This window comes from Panthera uncia (assembly GCF_023721935.1).
Source record: "Panthera uncia isolate 11264 chromosome E2 unlocalized genomic scaffold, Puncia_PCG_1.0 HiC_scaffold_20, whole genome shotgun sequence".
Lineage (NCBI taxonomy): Eukaryota > Metazoa > Chordata > Mammalia > Carnivora > Felidae > Panthera > Panthera uncia.
The window spans coordinates 7,138,191-7,160,898 of record NW_026057589.1 but is presented as its reverse complement, the minus strand read 5'-3'; the positions used below and the strand labels follow the sequence as shown (position 1 = coordinate 7,160,898).

The 22,708-nt window shown below is 44.6% G+C and overlaps 1 protein-coding gene across 3 annotated transcripts in view; it reads right to left on the bottom strand.

Annotated features, from left to right (window-relative positions):
- The window catches only part of PHAF1 (phagosome assembly factor 1), a 31,212-nt gene that overhangs the window by 1,539 nt on the left and 6,965 nt on the right, over positions 1 to 22,708 (bottom strand). For 2 of the 3 annotated variants that reach the window (XM_049622871.1, XM_049622872.1), the window contains 14 exons: positions 21,095 to 21,177; positions 16,327 to 16,410; positions 12,019 to 12,062; positions 9,342 to 9,421; positions 8,973 to 9,067; positions 8,241 to 8,338; positions 8,042 to 8,154; positions 4,896 to 5,029; positions 4,346 to 4,429; positions 2,574 to 2,656; positions 2,150 to 2,193; positions 1,629 to 1,672; positions 1,419 to 1,477; positions 733 to 805 (listed from right to left, as the gene is read on the bottom strand). In XM_049622871.1, the coding sequence (XP_049478828.1) occupies positions 733 to 805; positions 1,419 to 1,477; positions 1,629 to 1,672; positions 2,150 to 2,193; positions 2,574 to 2,656; positions 4,346 to 4,429; positions 4,896 to 5,029; positions 8,042 to 8,154; positions 8,241 to 8,338; positions 8,973 to 9,067; positions 9,342 to 9,421; positions 12,019 to 12,062; positions 16,327 to 16,410; positions 21,095 to 21,177 (1,118 nt within the window). The remainder of the gene's footprint in view (positions 1 to 732; positions 806 to 1,418; positions 1,478 to 1,628; positions 1,673 to 2,149; positions 2,194 to 2,573; positions 2,657 to 4,345; positions 4,430 to 4,895; positions 5,030 to 8,041; positions 8,155 to 8,240; positions 8,339 to 8,972; positions 9,068 to 9,341; positions 9,422 to 12,018; positions 12,063 to 16,326; positions 16,411 to 21,094; positions 21,178 to 22,708) is intronic. The other variant, XM_049622873.1, reaches the window with a different exon arrangement.

The following is a 22,708-nucleotide window of genomic DNA, read 5'->3' as shown; positions in this document are numbered from 1 at the left end:
ACTCAAAGGGAAGGAGAAGAAGGGATGTAGGCAGGGCAGGCAATCATCCATAAAAACCACCAGTGAGGCTAGTACTGGAGCTGTGACTGCAGAGAAAGGATTTGAAGCAGCTCCTGTGCACAGTGGATTGTTCCATGTACAAAACACCTGCACACAGGGGTGGGCTGATCCCTAAACGCCCCCAACTCATGTTAGAGCTCATCTCTGGCCCAGAAACTGCCTGCTCTTCATGGAATACATCAACTTCACTATACCTATTTATCCAGTCCTTCTGGAACTGCTTGGGGCCTACTGAAGTTATTTGGGTGTAGCAACCAAAAGAGAAAACAGGGACAGCCCATTCCTCTCCCAAGCCAGTGGGGCCTCTATAGACACTTACCCATAGCACATTCTTTCATATGGCATGCAAAGCTACCCAACACTCTTGTGGTGAGCCCCACTTGCCCCCTGGCGTTTCCTCTCCTACTGTATTTACATTCTCAAATATGTGGGATAGCCATCACCTCTCACCTTGTTGGATACAGATCACTGCTTTAGCCTCCATCATCCCAAATTTCCCCAACATAGTTTCTGAACCCTTACTGTTGAATGTGGGTAGGTCAGATTCTTAGCAGACAGGGTTACTGTGGAAGGATTAACTCACCCAGCAGAGCCGTTAGGCCCTCCCAAACCTTTCTCCATCACTTGCCCATCCCTGGCATGGCCACCAGCCCCTTAACCCCCAGGGCTTACCTCAAAGATCATCCGCTGAAGACCAAAGCAGAATGTGGAGCCAAATGGGTTGGTGTTGTTTGGGGAGGAGGACCTGAGGCCAGGGAAGCCAGAATTAGAGGGGCAGACAAAAGCCGAGGCCAGGCAGGGCATCCAGTCCCTTTTGCGATGGGGGCTATTGTCCACTGGTCTCTCATGGCTTTATCTGTTTCCCACAAAGGCCCTTGAGGTCCCAAGGGTGGTGACAGGTCTTATTCAAGCTCTGAATCCTACACAGTCTAGTGGTACACAGAAGGTTATTACGAAGTTAGAGTGGCGTGGCAAGAAGTTAGGAAGGAGGAGCCACATGCAGCATGGCAACTGAGTACAAAGCTGTGGGCTGCAGCCTGTGAAACTCTGATGGGAAAAAAGAGTCCAGGGAAGCCAATGAAAAGTGCTTTACTTTCTGAATAACTAGGGGTGAAAGGGTCCCTCTATCTGGAGGTAGCTGGAGGGGGGCTATCACAGGGGGCAACCTCTCTGGTACAGGTAAACATGCAGAATAGCTGGCCCTGTTGTAATGTGCAGGGTGGGGGCAGGAAATAATGTCTGTGGCAACACTAGCAACTTCTGTCATTTCTAAGCCATAGGCATTGCTAGGCTTCCCTACCCCATCTGGGCTGTGAGGAGCAGGATGGGGTCATCAGAGACAGCAGCCTCCCGCTCACCTGTGTAGGACAACAGGCTTCTCCACAGGGTGGCCCAGGAGCTCTTGGATACTGTCCCACTGCAAAAGGGATGGGGGTGGCAAGAGCTTAGCAGAGACCTAACCATGCCTGTGACCAGTGACTGGCCCATAGGATGTGGGCCCCAGACTGCTGGTGGGCTCACACCCACTTCATTTTGGGGCTACATCAGGTGGGAAAATATGAGCTCACCTTGCTGTAGGTTGTGCATGTTTCTGTCTGACCATCTGCATTTTCTGAAAAGAAACATAGGGTGGGTTGGTAGCTGGCCCAGCACACCTGTGACCCCAGCCCTAGGCGGAATCCAAACCTGGCCACCCTGTGCATTGGGGTTGGAGTACAGAGGGAAGGCAGATGGGCTATTTCAGAGTTCTTGAATGGAAGAGGGTAGTGAACCAGCAGATGGACAGCAGTCACAAGACTGACCTGGAAGCACCTGGATAATCATGTATAGGAAACTCCCCGTCAGAGACAACCAATCCCCACTCATCAATCCCATGGTCAAAGGAAAAGACCTTTAGAACCTTCAGGAGACTACAGACCAGAACAATACAGCCCCAGAACAAAGAGCCCAACCCAGAGGAGCTGAGGCTAAGGGCAAAGGCTCCATAAACCCAACCATTAGCATTTCTGTTTGGATCACGGTCTCTTCTCATCATGAGAGACTAACTCTCCAAAACAGTTTCTTTACTCTGAAGATATTCACTACTTACCTTTCTTTATGGCTAGTGGGATCTTGAACTCACAGCGATGATAACTAGAGAGAGAAGTCAGATAGGTAAAGGCTGGGCCCCATGAGAGGCCTGACCCCCTGTGCATCTCAACCCTGCAACCCAGGAAAAACATAATGAATCTGTCCCCCAAAGCCCTGGCTCTGGGGTCTAAAGACCCTATCATCTTGGATAAGATACCAAGCTCTCTGAACCTATTTCCCTATTTGTAAAATGGGTACAAATGGAGAGATAAAAGGTATTGGACACTGTACCAGGAACAGAACAAACACTCAAGAAATGTTTGCTTCCCATAAAACTAAGAATTTAGGTACAAATTAGTGAGCATTCAAAGCCACAGCTCTCTTTTACTGGGAATTTTTAGTTCAAAGCTCAGTTTTGGAGGGGCAGGTACAGGTATACTCACATGTTAAAATTATAATGCCCAGGGTAATTGGTGTGTAGGACAAACTTCTTCACTTTGTGTGTATTTGCGTCAAAGAGGATATCCTGGGATAGAAAACAAGGATTTCCAAGTAGGGAAAGTTACTGAGGTTGGGAAAGGACATGTCCAACTCAGAGACGGCCACTTCATAATAGAGATGCCTCTGGACAACAGCCTTCTGCCAAACAACAGTCAAGGGAGCAGCTGAGGCAAGCAGCCTTAACTGGACATTTTCAGTAAAGGGGAGGGACCCAATCATCTGTGGGTCTCCCATTCCAAACTTGGTAGCAGCAGGCCAAGCAGGTTTGTGGGCTACAGCTGCCACTGCTTGGGAACTCAAACCTATCATGGAGATCTTGCCTAACAAGCACTCGATTAAAAACTCTTGGCTTAGGGGCGCCTGGGTGGCTCAGTTGGTTAAGCGGCCGACTTCGGCTCAGGTCATGATCTCGCGGTCCATGAGTTCGAGCCCCGCATCGGGCTCTGTGCTGACTGCTCAGAGCCTGGAGCCTGTTTCACATTCTGTGTCTCCCTCTCTCTCTGACCCTCCCCCGTTCATGTTCTGTCTCTCTCTGTCTCAAAAATAAATAAACGTTTAAAAAAAACAAAAAACAAAACAAAACAAAAACTCTTGGCTTAAAGGTCACTAAGAAGATTTAGCGACCACCTGACTTTTCAGAGGCTCAAGGCATCTAATTACTCTGAATGCCATGACCGCAAGACCCTTCTGGCTTCCATTAGGCCCTCTCTGTGAGAATCAGTGACCCTGGGAAATGAAAATCCAGCCTCTGACCAGGACTCAGACTTGGAGTTGATGCTGCCTATCGAACACTCTCTCCTATTCACCACACCCTTCCCAGTTTCACACTCTGACAGCTGTTCAGGCCTGTGACCCCAGATTTCCCTCTGATTCCATTCCTACATTAAGTCCTATTAGGGCTGGGCCATTTGTTCCATCTTTCTTGTCACTTATCATCACTGGTCCTTGACCTCAAGAGGTTCAGTTTACAAAGCACCATTCCCTCTGCCACTGTCCTACCTCAAGAGTTTATGAGCCTGCTGCCGTGCCCCTACTACCCCTGGCTCCTTTGGTCTTTATCCACATAGGCAGACCCAGTATCTCCTCTCTCCCTCTCCAGAATCTACCCTTTCTTTGCTGTTTCAGGAACTCAGGCCCTAGAAGGCTCAAAGGTTAGAAGAATCAAGGTCCAGGCCAACCCTGCCCTAAGAGATGTATCCTGCTAGGGCAGGGTTTACACAACTTCTCTCACACACATCCCATCTACTAGCAGGACTGTCAGCACTGACAGTGGCCACAAGCTCTGTTCAGCATCCTACATCCAGAACACAGGGCCACAGCAATGCCTCTGGGGTGATCCCCTGCAAATACATAAGCACACCCCTACTTTTTAGTCTCCCTATTTTGTGACCCCAGAAGAGGGTCCTGTGTTCTACAAACAGGCAGATCCCAAAATAGGTTAATTGGGATGACTCCCACAGCTGCCACCTGTGCAGCACGCTTCCCTCAATAAAGAAGCCAAGACATACCAGGGAACCTGTGTTTCTAAGCAATCTTGGTGGCAGAGAAGGCCCACTTTGGGGTACCAATGCAAGGCAGCACTGGGCAAAGCCAGCTGGGGCTAGTTTTCCTGCTGCCAGGCATGGTTACGAGCTCCCGTGTACACAAAGGTATGCCCAGGTGCATGGTCCACCACCACAGAAATCCAACATTTCTCTCAGGAATCAGAACTTACCACTCCAAGAGTGAAGTAGTTAAAAAAGTAGTCATTGCACTTGGATGGAACTTGTTTATGAGGGGAAGGAGAATGAATTTTCATCTGTTAGGAAAAAAATAAAATAAAATCCAACCCCTTAATACAGTTCTTGGATTAACTGAAAGTCTACAAATTGTGCTTTGTGTGTAACATTAAGCTATCAGGTGAGCAAGAGTGTCAGAGTACCTGCTGCTAGTGCTGAATAACACTGAGCTTTGGTTGACTACAGACTAAGCCCTGGTGTCCAAGAAAAGGCAGGACAATCTGATCAACAGGATCAGACAAGAGCTTTCAATTTAATTCTTTGTCAACTGTAATAGAACAGGTACTATGGAAAAATAACAATTTATATTTACTTGATATTAACTTAATATTGATTAAAAAAGAAAAGTGGAGCTGGCTCAGTCAGTAGGTAGAGCATGTGACTCTTGACATTGAGGTTGCAAGTTAGAGCCCCATGTTGGGAGTAGTGTGTACTTAAAAAAAGAGAGAGACTGCCTTTTTGACTTTATAAACACATTTCCCCTACCTTGTCTTCTGACTTATAGAAGACCTTGTGTGGAGAGCCAAGCATGCTAAGAACATCTTGGCAGGAATCACCAAAATACACTGAACGTTCAAATACCCGCATCTTGGCATCTGCTAATAGGCCAGGTCCACAACCTGCAGAGGAGAAGGGGGAGGTGGTCAGGTTCCCAGCCAGGGCCTGAGATGCTGCAGCCTAAGGCCCAGGGGCTCCCAGAGAGGCCACTTGCTGCATGCTGCATTATTAGCTCTGGCTGAGGGGCAAGACTGCATATAAGGGGAAATACCAAGTCATACAGCTTGTGATGTTATGAGAGATCACCATCTACTTGAAATAATCCCAGAGACTCATTCAATCCCACAAAAGTGATGTGGAGCTCTGGAAACTTTATTCAGTCACCAAATATTTACTTATTAACTACGATGGGATAGACACTTTGTTAGATATTGAGGAAACATGCTGGGCAAAACAAGTGCAATCTCTGTCCTTATTGGAGCTTATGGTGTGAAGATCCCAATCCCACACCACACAACTGTGGTACAATAAACAGCAGCATAGGTGCTATGGAAGTATAGAATGAGGTTCTATCTCTTGCCATTTTCTAGGTCCTGACAAGATACAAGAATTTATGTTAAGAGGGGCTTCTCAATGGTAACCTCCAACCAGAGACTGGACCTAAAGAAAAAAAGCACTCTATAAAAAAGCCAAGAGTGAAACATCCATTAACTCATCCCTAATTCTACAAACACTGATAGACCCACTAACACTCAAAAACGAAAACCAGAGAAGTGGGAGGATAAGAAAACCCGATTTGCCATGAGTTTCTTCTTTGGGAAGAATCTTTAAACCCTGACTCTAATACATTTCAGAAACAGTTCCAGTTAAACACACACATAGCAGCAGCTGTGGAATAGCAACAGACACTCCTAACAGGAAGATTTTCCCCATTCTGTGGATGGAAAGACAAAGTATTTTCTGTCTCCTCCACCGGGGGGAAAAAAAAAAGGTGGGGGAGGTACCTGGGTGGCTCAGTTGGTTAAGCTTCTGACTCTTGATCTTGGCTCAGGTTATGATTTCCCTGTTCATGGGACTGAGCCCTGTGTTGGGCTTGGCGCTGACATCACAGAGCCTGCTTGGGATTCTCTCCCTCTCTGCCCCTACCCTGCTCATGTTCTTTTTCTCAAAATAAACAAACTTTTTTTTTTCTTTTGTAAAAGGCAAGAACCTGAGGAAGACTGAATTTCCTGGTCCATGATAACCACCATCACCTTACTCTGCACAGAACTTTATAATTGACAAGGCTCTTTATAATAATCCATTTGTTATATGGGGAAGACTTCAGGAATCCACAATCTGAAATAAGTTGGTACCGAGTTCTTCAACTAATCCAAGAATCTTCAGTCACAGCACATATACAATGAGTGGCAAATAAGGTTGTGTTTAAATTAACTAGGTCCAGGGGCGCCTGGGTGGCTCAGTCGGTTAAGTGGCCGACTTCGGCTCAGGTCATGATCTCACGGTTTGTGAGTTCGAGCCCCGCATCAGGCTCTGTGCTGACAGCTCAGAGCCTGGAGCCTGTTTCGGATTCTGTGTCTCCCTCTCTCTGACCCTCCCCCGTTCATGCTCTGTCTCTCTCTGTCTCAAAAATAAATAAACGTTAAAAAAAAAATCATTACAAAAAATAAATAAATTAATTAACTAGGTCCTGGGAAAACCATAGTCAACATTAACCTCGGTCTATATATCTTGCAGTTTTGGCAATCCTGGCTGACCACCAAAAGTCCTATACTGTAAGCCCAAAGTCCCCAGGTACACTTGTGAATATGCAGATGGGGCTACTAGGAAGGCACTCTTCACAGGTGGGTCTTCTCTCTCGTCTCACTCTACCTGAAGCCTACCCAGGTAAAAGTACCCTTATTTTTAGGAGCCTATTTTAGCTTCTGATTCCCTGGAGTGAATCTTCCTATAAATTATTGTGAGGACCAAGATAGATGGAACTGTCTTCTTATCTTAAAAACATCACTGTAGCTGCACTCCACAGGAAACATGTGAGAAATGGGTTGGCTGAGACAAGTTACGCTTGCCAAAGGAAACTCTCAACGAGTACTAGATTGGACAGTAACTTGGGTGAGTCCCTGACTTAAAGTGTCTCCCCAACTCATCCGGCAAGCAGTGAGATGTGACTGCTGGGAGTGTGCTATACAAGGTGGAAGTCAGAACTGGAGAGTCCCCGCTCCCAACAGACTCCTCCTGCTGTCACTTGGGATAACTGTGCCATCCTTGACTACCTCAGTGTTTCAAGGAGTGATCCTTCTGACAAGAAAGACCCTAGATTGACCTTGTTGCTACAGCTCAATTCTCTCAAACAGTATAGCTCAAGTGTAACATTAGTTTTCTGCTTGGCTAGAAAACCACACTTTTAGAAATTTCTAACCTGGAGGTGGGGAACTATCTAACTGCTCAGGGGAGTGACTTCAGAGTTCATACACCAGATTCTTCATAGTTAAGAACTAGTGCCTTAGAAACGAATGCAAGACCCCAATTTATGAACAAACACTGGCTAGGCGTAGCCCCTATGCTGGCACCCAGGCCAAAGGCACGGAGGCAAACTCGACATAGGAGATCCCCATACTACTAATACGAAGCATGACCCAAGGTCCAAAGTAGCTGAGATTGGCCATGCCACACAAGGAAATCACAAATGAGACATGAATCCTAGAGAGACCAGCCATTGAAGACAGCAGCTCTTTTTTTGTTCATAGTCAGCAAAACTCTCAGTGGATGTGGCCAAACCAGAATTCAAGAAGTCCCTTCTGCCAGCCTCCTGAGAACTGGGCATAAGGGGTAGAAAAGGGCAGAACACTCCAATATCGAAGCTCATAACATGCATCTCTAGTAAACAGCCTGGGAACAACTGAAAATCCACATAAGCACACAGAAGGCTATATACATGCTAGGAGAAGCAATGCTACTGTTACTTATTAAGATTTACTAATGACAAAACTGTGTCTTGTCCTTTTTCATTAAATTTAAATGAAAGCTTTAACCATAAGCATCTACATTATCTTGTACCAACTACCTCTAAGCATGTGGGATTTTAGACCGTCTCAACATGAATATAATCCACCACCCCAAGGCCAGTAACTGACCTGCAGCAAGTAGCCGAAGTCGTAAACCTGAGGGTCCAGTTCCATCTCGAAGAACATCTACACTCTCAGCATACACATTGCCAAGGAAACAGCTCAGGGGCATCACGGGAGCCCTGGAGGCAGGCACAAAATGAGCAGAGGCTTCACCCTCCCTCCCAGGGAGTCCATGGCCCATGAAACTTGTGCTCCCCAAACGCACTTGGTATCCTGTAGGCTGTTTCCACTGTAGATGTACATTCGTTTCACAGTTGCTCCGTGGGGTATCTGGAGAGAAGCTAGACCATGGGCAAAATTGGGCTGCAAACACAGGACAAAAGTTTTACTGAGAGCCCACTGCAGGCCATATGGCCCAGGCTCTGGCATTTCTCCAGCACTCATGGTCTTCAAGAACTGGCCAGGTCAAACCTAAACAACAGTTAAACCTGGCTCCAGATCAATAAACTCACCCCATCCATTCAAGTTCATCTTTCATTTTACTCAGTTTTTCTTTCCTTCATCAAGAAAAACATGCAGGAATGGTTCCTTTAACAAAATGTAAGCCTTACAAACATCTATCATTTCACGACCCTAAGGACGCTGCTACCTAAGGATGAATGAAACATTTTGCTAAAAGCAATAAATAACTGAAAATCCAGAATGAATTATCTCAAACTCTAGGTTACTGAAAAAAACACAGTGATTTAGTTTTAAAGCAAGGCAAACTGGATTTATCTCTGACAATCCTCACTCTGCAGTGGGAAGTGCCCTCCCCCTGGGAATGCTGGCTCAGGCTTTGTTCTTGCTATCAGTCCTATCCATGTTGGCCCCTAAAGACCTCAGAGATGAGGAAACCAAAAAAGGGTACCTATCCAACCTCCCCAGTGGCACTGTCTGCTGGGCCCATATCACCTGGGTACTGGGTGACAAATACCGTGGGAAGGGAAGGGCTAACCTCGTACTTGGGAGCCTCAGTCCACGAGTCTAACTGAAAAGAGAAAGACAGTCCTCTGAAGTTGAGGTGGAAGAGCTGCTCAGCAGAGTTGTACACTGTAAGAGTGGGGAGGAGAAAATGACATGGTTGAATGGTACCAGAGATGAGAACACACACTAGCCTGGTAACACCTTCCTTGTGCCTGATTCTTGAACTGACTTACTAGGGTGAAAACAAGAGGGAGAAGCTTTCCCTCACACCCAAGTATCAACCCACAAATTCTACCAGAACCTGGCTTCCTGTAGGAAGGGGCACTAGGGCTGGGATGGTGCCACTTGCCAGGCTTATCATTATAGGCTGTGACAGAGGAAACAGATAGACTTGGCTTACCTCCAGGATGGGTCGCACCAAAAGACTGGTCAATCTGCTCAATGGTGGGAGCTATGGCCTGAGAGTTAAAATGCACTCCACTGAAAAACAAAGATGCTTTTCAGATCACTGAAGATGGTGGCTGGAAGAGTTATTCTTAAAACACAGGCAGGTGAGCCTACAAGTATGTCAAAACACAAGTTTAATTAAAGAACTTTTTTTTTTTAATGTTTATTTTTGAGACAGAGAGAGACAGAGCATGAATGGGGGAGGGTCAGAGAGAGACGGAGACACAGAATCCAAAACAGGCACAGGCTCCAGGCTCTGAGCTGTCAGCACAGAGCCCGACGCGGGGCTCGAACCCACAGACCACGAGATCACGACCTGAGCCGAGGTCGGACGCTCAACCGACTGAGCCACCCAGGCACCCCTAATTAAAGAACTTTTAAGTGAAGGATAATTAATGGGGTCAGAATAAATCAAGTCTCCTGAGACTGACATATTGAATTGATCCTCTAGGGCCTCCCAAGACACGTGTGGTCACCAGGCACAATTTAGAAGGAAATAAATTCAGTCTCAGCCCTATGGCATTTGGACTTGGATAAAGAAGGGCCCCAGGAATAGAGAGTGTGAATGTGTTTTCCCAGGATGCCTATTAGCAGTTTGGCTTGAAAAGGAACTTTCTTAAAAAGGGATGAACATCTTAAGAGAATAGTGTATAACCAAACAAAGCAGCTTGCTTTCTTACTAGGCAGAAGAACCAGCCAGCACCCATGGACTAGGTGAACAGGTAGGTTGGGGGTGAGGGGCAGATCCCATGCAAAGAGGAAAAACCCAAGGGGCAGGGGCTTGGGAATGAAGAGCAACACATGATTTCAGATGATGAGCATGTAAGGAGAATGCTTAAAGGTTAATTTAAAAATTAGTATAATTCATGGAACACCTCTTTTTTTAACCAGGCATGGTGACAAGTGCTTTGCCAGCAGTATCTCATGTCATCTTCCTAACCTAGTAGCCACGTACTGGCTTCATTTCTCTGATGGAAAAACAAGCCTAGAGAGGTTAAGTGACTTGCCCAAGGTCACAGAGGTAACAGAATGATGAACACAGGGCAGTCTAACCCAGGACCTCATGATTTTACCCACCACTAATTCTTGTTATTTATTTAATTTTACCTACCACCTTAAAATAAAAAAAAAAAACCAAGTATGAGGTGGTATCTCATTGTAGTTTTTTTTTTCTTAATATAATTTATTGTCAAATTGGCTTACATACAACACCCAGGGCTCATCCCAACAAGTACCCTCCTCAATGCCTATCATCCATTTCCCCCTCTCCCCAACCCCCACATCCACCCTCAGTTTGTTCTCTGTATTTGAGAGTCTCTTGTGGTTTGCCTCCCTCCCTCTGTTTGTAACTATTTTTTCCCCCTTCCTTTCTCCCATGGACTTCTGTTAACTTTCTCAAGATCCACATAGGAGTGAAAACATATGATATCTGTTCTTCTCTAACTGACTTATTTCACTCAGCATAATCCCCTCCAGTTCCATCCACGTTACTACAAATGGCATGATTTCATTCTTTCTCATTGCCAAGTAGTATTCATTGTATATATAAACGACATCTCCTTTATCCAGTCATCAGTCAATGGACATTTAGGCTCTTTCCATAATTTGGCTATTGTTGAAAGCACTGCTATAAACATTGGGGTACATATGCCCCTATGCATCAGCACTCCTGTATCCCTTGGGTAAATTCCTAGTAGTGCTATTGTTGGGTCATAGGTACCTACCACTAACTCTTAAGAGGGAAAAGACAAAGAAAGGCTCCAACAAAACTAAAAGACAAAAAGAAATCTGCAAGGGGCCAGTACTATTACACATTTGCTTTATCCACTTCTCTATTGGCAAATGCTGCTCGAGCCAGCCCCAGGAATTGGACCCTTTTACGCCCTCACAAAGGGAAAGGGAAGCCTGTTAAGGAAGCTTACTAAACGGAGTATTCTAGATGGTAGCACAGCACCTTGCCATAAAGGGTGCTCAAATATTAGTTCATGATATAGGCCACCCCCATTTTCATTCTAAGAAGTAGATTTTGGGGCGCCTGGGTGGCTCAGTCGGTTGGGCATCCGGCTTCGGCTCAGGTCATGATCTTGTGGTAACGAGTTCGAGTCCTGCGTCAGGCTCTGTGCTGACCACCTGGAGCCTGTTTCAGATTCTGTGTCTCCCTCTCTCTGACCCTCCCCCCGTTCATGCTCTGTTTCTCTCTGTCTGAAAAATAAATAAACATTAAAAAAAAAAAAAAAAACTTTTAAAAAAGAAGTAGATTTTGGCCCCCAAATAGAGGTCCCTTTGGCATTCCCTTTAGCATAGAGGCTTTGGGGTCAGACCTATTTGGGGAGGGCAGCTATGACCCAGAAGACAGTCACGTCACCACCCCTAAGCTGAGGTCCTGCTTTGCTGTAAGGATTAAATGAACTGACATCTATGAGAAGTGTTTTACACAGAGCATGTTCTTAACAACACTTCCTTCTCTTCCTTGGGAAGCTAAGTAGGTTTGGAGGCTGCCTGAGGAAATCATGGTACCAGGTTGTAATCCTGGAACTGCTAGGAATGGGAATTCTTTATTAACTTAATGAGGGTAATAAAGTCCATTTGTACCAATCCTGTGACATAGAGCAACAGGGGAGAAAACTTACCAATATTTTAACTTTACTTTAGTCAAGTCATATACTTCAATCACCTAAAAGAAAAAAAAATCAAATTTTAACCATTGGTAATGCTCTGCAGTTGAAAGAGATGGATTAAAAAGACATTTATAGGGGTGCCTGAGAGGCTCAGTCAGTTGAGTGTCCGACTCTGGATTTTGGCTCAGGTCACAATCCCGGGGTCGTGGGACTGAGTCCCTCATCGGGCTCTGTGCTCGATGTGGAGCCTACTTGAGATTCACCCTCTCTATCCTCCTCTGCCCCTCTCCCCAACTCATGTACGGTATCTCTCTAAAATAAAATTAAAAAAAAAAAAAAAAAAAAAAAAAAAGAAAGAAAGAAAAGAAAAGACACTTATAGTGGGGCACCTGGCTGGCTCAGTTGATAGAATACACAACTCTTGATCTCAGGGTTGTGAGCTCTAGCTACTCATTGGGTGTAAAGATTACTTAAAAATAAAATCTTAATAAAAAAGACATTTATAGAATAGTGAAGAAAAAAAATCTATCACTAGCCAAAATTCTCCTGAAGCACTGCATATTACATTTTATTCTCATTTTAAATCTGAAGGAAAAACGGATACCACACACACACCATAACCTCTCCTTTCCCTTCATCCAGATTGTTGAACAGATGCCCATGGAGGCTGTGGGTCAAAGATCCTTTATCTAATCTACTGCTGGGTCATATAGAAGACTGTACATACAGAACAGTGGAAACCTCCACAGAAACAAATTCACATAGTATAAAGGTTAAAACTATGGACAAAACCTTGGATACTGAGCCCCCTTCCTGCTATTGCACACTTTGCTGCATTAAAAAGACCCCAGACCCAGTCACTTTCAAAATCAGCTTTAAAATACTGTGGTTTACAAAACAAAAAAGATGGGGGGAGGTCTATCCTGCTAGAAAACAAGTCATATTAGTTTAGGACAAGTGTGACAATTTCAAATATGTATACATATCTCTATTGAAGGGTACCTGGAGAACATCAGTGCCCTTGTGTAGTTTCAAGGGGTTCAGCCTTTAATTAAATGCCAAGAACTCAGGGCAAAGACAAAGGTATTGCTAAAACACTCAGCTACTAGTGGTGCCAAATAATGAGCACTATGAAGTCTTCTACGCAAGAAACATGGCTGGCCAAGGCTTGAAGAACCAGCTACTACCTTCCAGTTGGGAGTTCTGGCCCTTACTGTAGAGGAATAAGCAGAGCTGGTTCAGTGTCTGTTTGCCCTGACAATATGGGCCTCATCCTAGAAGGAGCTGTGGGGCCCTGCATGCAGAAGCATCTGGAACTACCAAAGAAAATGAGACATATTAGTTTACTCTTGGCCAGACCTTATCTCTAACTTTGTTTAGTGGTCATAACACTGAACCACAAGTTGGGCACCTCTGAATTATAATGCAGCTCTTCTAATCCTACTTGCTAAGAGTAACTCCCTCTGCTGGGCAGACACAGCACTTCAATCAACTCTTTCCTATACTATTTGTGTATGCCATTCACCAGTACCACACTAAGTTAAGCCCTTTTTAAGGTCTGGCTCATTAGTTTGCACAGGAAAGGTACTCAAAACATCAGACAAGTCTGACTGTTACGAAGTCAGCTAAGGGCAATGTGAAACTAGAAAACATGAAAGGAGGTACCAAGAGAGGTCATTAAAGGAAGAACAGGGGAACAGCTGTGATTCATAATAAGATACTCAGTGTCCCTTCAGAAAGCTCCGGCATGGCAGTATATCATGCCAAACTGGTATATCATTTCACCAAGGCCAGGGCCCCATGCTGGTAGACAGCCTCACCCTTTAGCCAGAAGCCTTGCTTGTATAGCAGGAACAGGCACTCTGCCTCCCTTATTGCCACCCCTACAGCTGGCCAATGACCACCCAAGGGCTTCCCACCACTCACCCTGTGGCGGTGGGCCTCCAGGATGTTCCTTCTGTGTCGCTGTCACCCACCTGCCAATAACCCCGACCAACATTTATGGGTGTTTCAACCCTGCCTGCCTAATGGGAAAACAATGGACCAGAGTTAACCACAGGGCATATGTAGGATGGCACTTGTGGCAAGAGACCCAGAGTACCAACCATCTTGGAGTCCTTCATGTCACCAGGATAATCAACAAGCAGATCTGGCCCATGGAGCTTGCTGGGCCACAGGGACAAGCAGCTGGGGAAGTCTGAACTTCATGATTTACCACCCACTGGGCTGGAAAAGACCTTGATTTCCCCAGAGGAGAAGCCATGGCAGCAGCCAAGATAGGAAAGGAAAAGACAGGTAGCTGTGAAGGTTGAAATTTGTGAAGCCTCATTCTGTAGGGCTTTCTCATAGGCAGGGAGTGAGGGGATGAGGAAACTGCAGGAGACAGCATCAGGGAAAAGTGGATTCTTTTTATTTTTTTATGTTTCTTTATTTATTTTGAGAGAGAGTGCACAAGGAGGAGAGGGCAGAGAGAGAGAGGGAGAGAGAGAAAGAATGCCAAGATGGCTCCGCGCTGCCAGGAAAGAACCCGACGCAGGGCTCGAAGTCACGTAAGACCACGACCTGAGCTGAAATCAAGAGTCAGACGCTTAACCGACTGAGACACCCAGGCACCCTGAGAAGAGTATTCTTAAGTGCTTGGATGGAGGGGCAGGCACATGGGTCAGGTCAAACCTGATGCTGACCAAGGGCACCTGAGAATCACTTCCTCAGTTTCCAGAGGCTCCAGCAGGGTCCCAGACCCTCCTCTTCATAGGGACCCCACAGAAAGCAGAAGAGAAGGTTCTAATTACTTCCTTTCTCATTCTTCACATTTCTCCAGAGTGTGCTCACACAATTTTCTTCAGCTTTTATGACATTTATTTCCCATATACATCAACAGAAGCTGTCATTTCTACTCCAGTGGCTATCATACACTGGTAATTCAGGGTTAAAAGCTTGGCAGACCACTCATCCTCTGTCCTTCCTTTGTCTCACTGGGAAACAGTACAGCTCACAGGCTTAAGTTGGGAAATGCACGGGAAGCATTCAGTGATGTGCCTAATCTGTACCAAGTACTCACTTAATATTTGATACTGTCCTCATCATGCTGTGATTCTATGATGGGCTGCCTGGCCATCCCCTTTTGCTGTCCATGTAGGTTATTTCCAGCTTTTCATTACTATGAAAAGCCCTGCTATACGTATCTGTCAACATTACCTTCCTTATAATCTTCTGGGGTTATGTCTCCTAAAGTGGACGTACCTAGCTAAAACAAATAACTCTTTGTAAAGGTGTTTCCAGATTAATTTTCCCTGATTTGTAATGAAGCCACACTGATGACCATTCTCTCCCTTTTCCCACTGTGAAACTTCTGGTCAGTGAAGACAGGATGACTGAGTCCACAAGGAGAGGCAAGGTAACTGTGGGGCTAAGAATGTTCACGTTTGCTTTTGAAAAACCATCATGAATGAAGAATTCCCATTCTGTGTACAGATTCCTTTTCCATGTTCTATCTTGTCTTCTTAGGAGCTCACTTGTGATGGGATGATGAGAACTAGGAAGTACCCAAGTCTTTTGGAAAGGCTACTCCATAACCTAACCAGGATAAGCACTCTGGTATGCCAATGCCCAGAGCCACATTCAACCTTGTGACTCTGAGGCATGAGTCTGGTGTCACATGACTAATCTGTGAAGCCCAGGCATTTGTAAATAGTGTATTAAAAACATCCTGGAGTGAAACAGGTGTTAGTAAATTGCACTTGAACTTAAGACAACCCTATACACCATCAAGTTGTTTGTTTACATATCCTCAATGGGGTTAAAGAATCAATTCATCACTGGTGGTGTTAAGCTGTAAATTCCAGCATTTTAGGAAGAACAGTTGCGTTTTTCACCTTCCAAGTCATATTGCTTGACCTAAGAATGAAGTAAAGCAAGATACAAAAACCTGACTAAAGTCTTTTGATCCTATTCTGCAGTTAGGCCCCATTTTTAGTACACCTGTTAAGATCTGGGATAATGTGTGCCAATAGTTAGCTCTTCTCTTGCTTTCCTTAAGTTGAAGGACTTAGAATCCCCCTCCCCATAGTATTCCCCAAAGCTTTTAACACTCTTTCCCCTCCACCTCTGTAGCCTATGATTGGAGTCCCTCCCAGCCACTTTCCAACCACCCCATCCCAAGCTTCCCTCTTTTTAGAGGAACAGGCACAGCTTCCAGTCCCCAGTACTGTTGTACACCGAATCACAGGAGTCTACCCCCACTTATGAGTTTCAGAAACATCTCACAATAGCACGTAGTAATCCGCCTGACATGAAACTTTAGTTGTCATTCACAGTTACCTTAAGCCTCTGATTGAAAGCATCAAACAGCAGTTTGATCCCGTCCTGAGTCAGGTTAAGGATGAGGTCATGGCTTAGAGGAGACTGCAAAACAAAAATAAAACAGTCAACAACTTACTCAACAGCACCTACCAAAAACTCTCAAGTCTAAATGCAATGCACAGAGAATATGTAAGTGCAGACAGCCCCTCCCTGGCCCAACTAACAAACTGTTGTGTGAATGCAGTGTCTGCTACTTCCAGCCTGAAGCTGCTGCTTCCTAACACTGGCTGAAAAGAGACTCCTTCTTCTAGGCTTTGAGAAATAATACCTGGGGGAAAGGGCCAAAATTATGTGACTTTGTAGGCCATTTTCTTTTGAGGGTCAGGGTCCACATCTACAGCATGGGTTTCCCTGTCAAACCTAGAGAGCAGTCAATGAGGAACGCAGGGCATGTAAAAAGGTCTAGTCAGGACCCAAACTTGGCAGGTAATATTCAATGCATGTCAGCTGAACCTATGTCCATTTGTTCCCAAGGTTGTCTGTACCATCTACAGAAAACATATCCTATACTTTGACTGCTTCAGGCCATATTCCAGGACAAAGAAATACTTTGTGATGTTTATGTATGAGATGATACTCTTACTCCTTCCTTCCTTCCTTCCCCTCACCATCCCATATCACATGTGCTTCTTTCTGTAAAGCCCAAATCTAAGATCTAAGGAGTCGTATTTCTACATTTGCCCCTTCTAAGTCCTGGGGGGAAGGGAGCAGCAGCACAAAGCAGTGAACAGAGCTGGGCTTGGGTACGAGTGAGCTGGTGACCTTAACTGACTCTCAAAACTTCTCTGAGCTGTAGTTTCTTCATGGGAATAACATCATCTCTTCCCTCTAGGGTTGTTGTGGGAACGGAGATAGTAGGTCTAGATAGTAAGGTAGAAGGCACCAAGCATAGCACTGAGCATACAACACTGTTTCGTCACATTTGTCTCACTTGCCTGCTTCTGTTCCAGTGCAATCAATTCAAGGACTCGACATCTGAAGACACTCCACAGCCCTAAACCAAGCTGCCCCACAGAAGAAAAACACCAACATCCGAAACCCTGCCACTCCTTGAAACTGGCACAAAGCTCTCAAATGTTTAGAGAAGTTTCTTTATAGAGCCTCCCAAGGCAGGCACAGTGAATCAAAGAAGTGTGGCTGTCAGAGACAGAACTGTAGGCTGGAAGGCCAGGTGCCATTGGTGTGGGCCTCAGTGGAAAAATTCTCTCCAGAGCCTTCTGGGATTAGCTAAGACTATCTCCTCCCTCCTACCCCACTGATCTTCACAAGGTAGCAGGCCTAGGAGGTACCACCATGCCTGGCAAACACTAGAAGAAAGAATGTTGTAATTTTCCAGTAGGTCTGTATGAATGTCTAAAACCATCAGGTCTCAAGCAAGATAGAATGATGAACTCTGACCTTAGGTCACTTATTCTCAACCCAGAACACATTTCTAAGAGGGCTATTCCACAGCATTAAGCAGGATGAAGCAACCTTTTAGCATCCTTCAAGATCCTTGTTTGGAGTAGGAACAATGGGAGGATTGGAATTTTCTTACACTCTCCCAAGATCTGATCATTTTTCTGCCGGCACTGTTACAATTCAGGACATAACTAGATAATTTTCAAAAGCAAGTAAATTATCCTCACAATCAATATTTTACTAGTAAATCCTAAGTATCTTTGGAATCAAAATATACATGTACTATATGGTGTTTAAGCAGGCTCTTCCAGTGATCCCAGAATTACACAGTTCTCCATATGAAATAGTTTAGTAAAGCTGTTTGCTCCTAGTCATTCATACTTTTCCCTCTAAGAAAGATGGGACCCACTTGATATGCACATTTAACCTCCAAGGTGTGATTTGCTAGAGATAAGAAGATATTTCGGAAACATTTAATGGGGCCAGACTATTCTTTGCACTTGATGGGAAGCAAGAAGACAAATGGGAAGAAATGGAAAGGAAGGCAGAAGAGGACAGGACCCACATTTAAGAAGCACTATATCAGAGCTCAGAGCTCTGAGAGACCATCTCCTCTTGATCCTCTTCAAAAGATTATTCTATTACAAGGAAACAATAACCATATTACAGAAGGAGAACCAGACTGGTTATTAACTTGTCAAAAGTTGCATAGCTAAAAAATGGGAAGAACAAGGATCTGAACCAAGATCTGGGCTCAAAAATCCATGTTTTCCAACTGATTCCAGCTCCTTAGAAGACATAAGGGAAAATGAGCTTAATGCTAAAACTATTTGTACCCAAAGGTCAGGACAACAGACAACAAAAGTAGTGATGGAAGATATAAACTTCATTCTTAAAAATTTGTTTCAAAAATTTAAAGCCGGGGCACCTGGGTGGCTCAGGTGGTTAAGCATCTGACCTCGGCTCAGGTCATGATCTTGCAGCTCCTGAATTTGAGCCCCACATTGGGCTCTGTGCTGACAGCTCAGAGCCTGGAGCCTGCTTGGGATTCTGTGTCTCCCTCTCTCTCTGCCCCTCCCTCATCCACACTCTTTGCTCTCTCAAAATAAAACTAAACATTAAAAAAAAAAATTAAAGGGGCGCCTGGGTGGCTCAGTCAGTTGCGCGTCCAACTCCAGCTCAGGTCATGATGTCACAGTCTGTGAGTTCGAGCCCCATGTTGGGCTCTGTGCTGACAGCTCAGAGCCTGGAGCCTGCTTCAGATTCTGTGTCTCCCTCTCTCTCTGCCCCTCCCCTGCTCTTGTTCTGTCTCTCTCTGTCTCAAAAATAAATAAAAAAACATTAAAAAAAGAATTAAAGGGGCACCTGGGTGGCTCAGGTGGTTAAACGTCCAACTTCAGCTCAGGTCATGATCTCTTGGTTCATTGGTTCGAGCCCTACATGGGGATCTGTGCGGACAGAGCCTAGCCTACTTTGGATTCTGGGTGTCTCTCTCTCTCTCTCTCTCTCTCTCTCTCTCTCTGACCCTCCCCCACTCATGCTCTCTTTCTCTCTAGAAAATAAATAAATAAATAAACGTTAAAAAAAAAAATTAAGAGGCACCTGGGTGGCTCAGTCAGTTAAACATCCGACTTCGGCTCAGGTCATGATCTCATGGTTCATGAGTTCGAGCTCTGTGTTGGGCTTTGTGCTGACGGCTCAGAGCCTGAAGCCTGCTTCAGAGTCTGTGTCTCCCTCTCTCTCTGCTCCTCCCCTTCTCATGCTCTGTCTCTCTCTCAAAAATAAACATTAAAAACACTTTTAAAAAAATTACTAGTTTAAAGCCTATGTTCAATTTTATCTACTCTTGGGGTACCCAAATCTGATTTAACTGAATGTGCAGGAACCTAAAAGCTCAAGAAGCAAACCCATTATCCCTATTTTGATAGTTGCTAATTGTCATGAGTAATTCCCTCATGGTCTAATACTGAAAGTCAGAGTAGGTTAGGGATGATCTGAGTGCAACAAAGTGGAAAAGTCACCATTCTTCACTTTATAAATGAGGAAGTACTTTGGCACTGTGGCTCAAGGCACCTTTGTCCTACTCCTAGAAGTCCTTTGTTCCGTGTTAGGTACCACAAAAATATCCAAGAACTTGCTTGGAGATTATGCATTCCCTGTCTCATGAGGACTCTTCACATGGGAACTCTTTCAGTAGGCTGGCAGAGGGGTATTGCACTGCAGAAAGTAATGTCTGGACATAGATAAGAGGCTCAACTTTGACACTAGGCAAACTGGAAAGACTCACAGAAATCTCACCTTCCTCTAATCCACAACATTTTTCATGTCGAAAATAAACAGTCATTTGCTTTAGGATTTGAAACTAAATGGGACAAATGGAACTAAAATAATCAAAATGGTACTTATAAGGTATCAGAAAAGACAGTGAGAACATCCTGTAGCCTAGATAGGCTCAAAACTATTCCCTGAGGTTTGTGACACATAGGACACCATAAAAGTTGCTACACACAGCAACACATGGTCTGTGTCACAAAAGAATCATAGATTTCAGAGTTCAGAAGGGAGATTGCATTTTTAAAGAGACAAGAAGCATCTTATTTCTAAAAGCCCATAATAAAACAGTCCCCAACTCTGCTTATAAAACCAAATACAAAAAATCCTGATGTTCAGAAAGTTCTCTAGTGCTAACGTATACACTCTTTCTGGAAACAGAAAAGTTCTTTGTAAGCACATGCAACATTATATTATAGGTGTTAATTCCTGGCACAACTGACCAACATTTAATAGAGACCACCATAAGTCAGATAAAAAAAAAAAAGAGTAAAATATGTCCATTAATTTGGAGCCAATATTTTGATATATGATCTTATGTATCAGTTCATTCTCACCAAAGGAATGAGCTACACCTGTTTCTTTTCAAGTCTGGAGTGCTCTGCACTGCAACAACTCTGAACACAAATGAAAGCAATCAACAAAGCAGAAAAGACCATTTTAAACACAAAAGTAGAAGAGGCAAGCACTCTAGAAGACAAGATAGTCCCTGAGGTGACCTCCCACTGAAATGTCCCTAAGGATCAGCTAAGTCAAACACATCAAAAAACAAGTTCAGTTATTATTGCCTTTCCAAACCTGACAGCACTACATTATCAAGACCAAAAGTTTCAGAGTCAAAATGTACTTGGTAACTGACCAGTGCTGGAGATTCTCCCATTCAAACACACTGACCCAGCAATTCCTGCCAGTCTGCCTCTCCCAGAGCATCAACCTCTGGAGTGACTCAACGATTAGGAATGTTATTTCAGTAAACAAATCAGCTACCACTCACCTGTTCACTGTAGAGAACCTGGACATTTTTGATGATGCGACAGTGCTTCTGAAGAATGGCTACTGCTTGAGCCAGAGGCATTCCTGAAATAAAGCAAGAACAACTGTGTGGTTACCTGGGCTATCCATTTACTGACATCTATCTTTGTACTAGACATTAGACCCTGCAGTAAAACCTGGGGTGGGAACAGGGGCCATTAAGGTCTACAAACATATGAGTAAATAAAAGTTCAGTAAGCAGCAAAAGCTAGAATAAAGTCAGCAGCAACTACTAAGGGAACAGTTGGGTTGTATAAGGGAAGGGAGTGAATACACAAAAAAGATTTCTGGAAATGGGAACTACTATGCTGATCCCAAGCAGAAAAGGGACTCAGAGAAGGCAAAGTCAGCATGAACCAAAAAACAGTGAGAAAAGCACTGACTGCATGACTCTGGATATGGAGACCAAGGTTCTGGTTCTCACTCTTCCGTGAATTACATATAACCTAGGGCAGGTTCCTTCCTCTCTTTCTTTCTGGCATGTCTCCTCATCTCTCAAATGAGACTCTGCAGGAGCACATGACTTGTAAGAGCTCATTAAAAAAATTTTTTTTGTTTATTGAGAAGAGAGCGAGAATTCTAAGCAGGTTCTGCACTGTCAGCACAGAATCCAATGCAGGGCTCAATCTCACAAACTGTGAGATCATGACCTGAGCTAAAACCAAGAGTCAGGCGCTTTACCGACTGAACCATCCAGGTGCCCCTGGATGTGTGATTTTTAACTTTTTATTTCTAAAATAATTAATTTTTTAATGTTTATTTTTGAGAGAGAGAGAGAGAGAGAGAGAGAAAGATGGAGGGAGGCAGGGAGGGAGGGAGTTTGGGAGAATGGGGGAGGACCAGAGAGAGGGAGACACATAATCCAAAGCAGACTCCAGGCTCTGAGCTGTCCGCACACAGCCCAACGCAGGGCTCCAACTCATGGACTGCGAGATCATGACCTGAGCTGAAGTCAGACACCTAAGCGACTGAGCCACCCAGGTGCCCCAATTTACTTTTATTTAACTTTTTAAATGAGCCCTTAGAGGAGCACCTGGGTGGCTCAGTTGGTTACCTGTCTAACTCTTGGGTTTTGGCTCAGGTCATGATCCCAAGGTTCATGAGACTGAGGCTGCTTCCAGCTCTGCAGGCTCCTGCTTAGGATTCTCTCCCTCTCTTCTCTGCCCCTCACCTGCTCACTTTCTCTCTCTCTCAAAATAAATAAATAAACTTAAAACATCACATCTACCAGAATCAATTCATTTTACTAAAGATTTCACTGGATCCTTACTTATCAACCCACAAATCCTCTAAATCTTAATACCTGATTGTTGAACTCATGGCCCATTGTAAACAAATTTATATATGCACCCAGTTTAAGAAATCCAAATGCCTTCCGATTCTGTGTCTCCCTCTCTCTCTGCCCCTCCCCCGTTCATGCTCTGTCTCTCTCTGTCCCCAAAATAAATTAAAAAAAAAAAAAAATGTTTAAAAAAAAAAAAAAAGGGGGGCGCCTGGGTGGCGCAGTCGGTTAAGCGTCCGACTTCAGCCAGGGCTCGAACTCACGGACCGTGAGATCGTGACCTGGCTGAAGTCG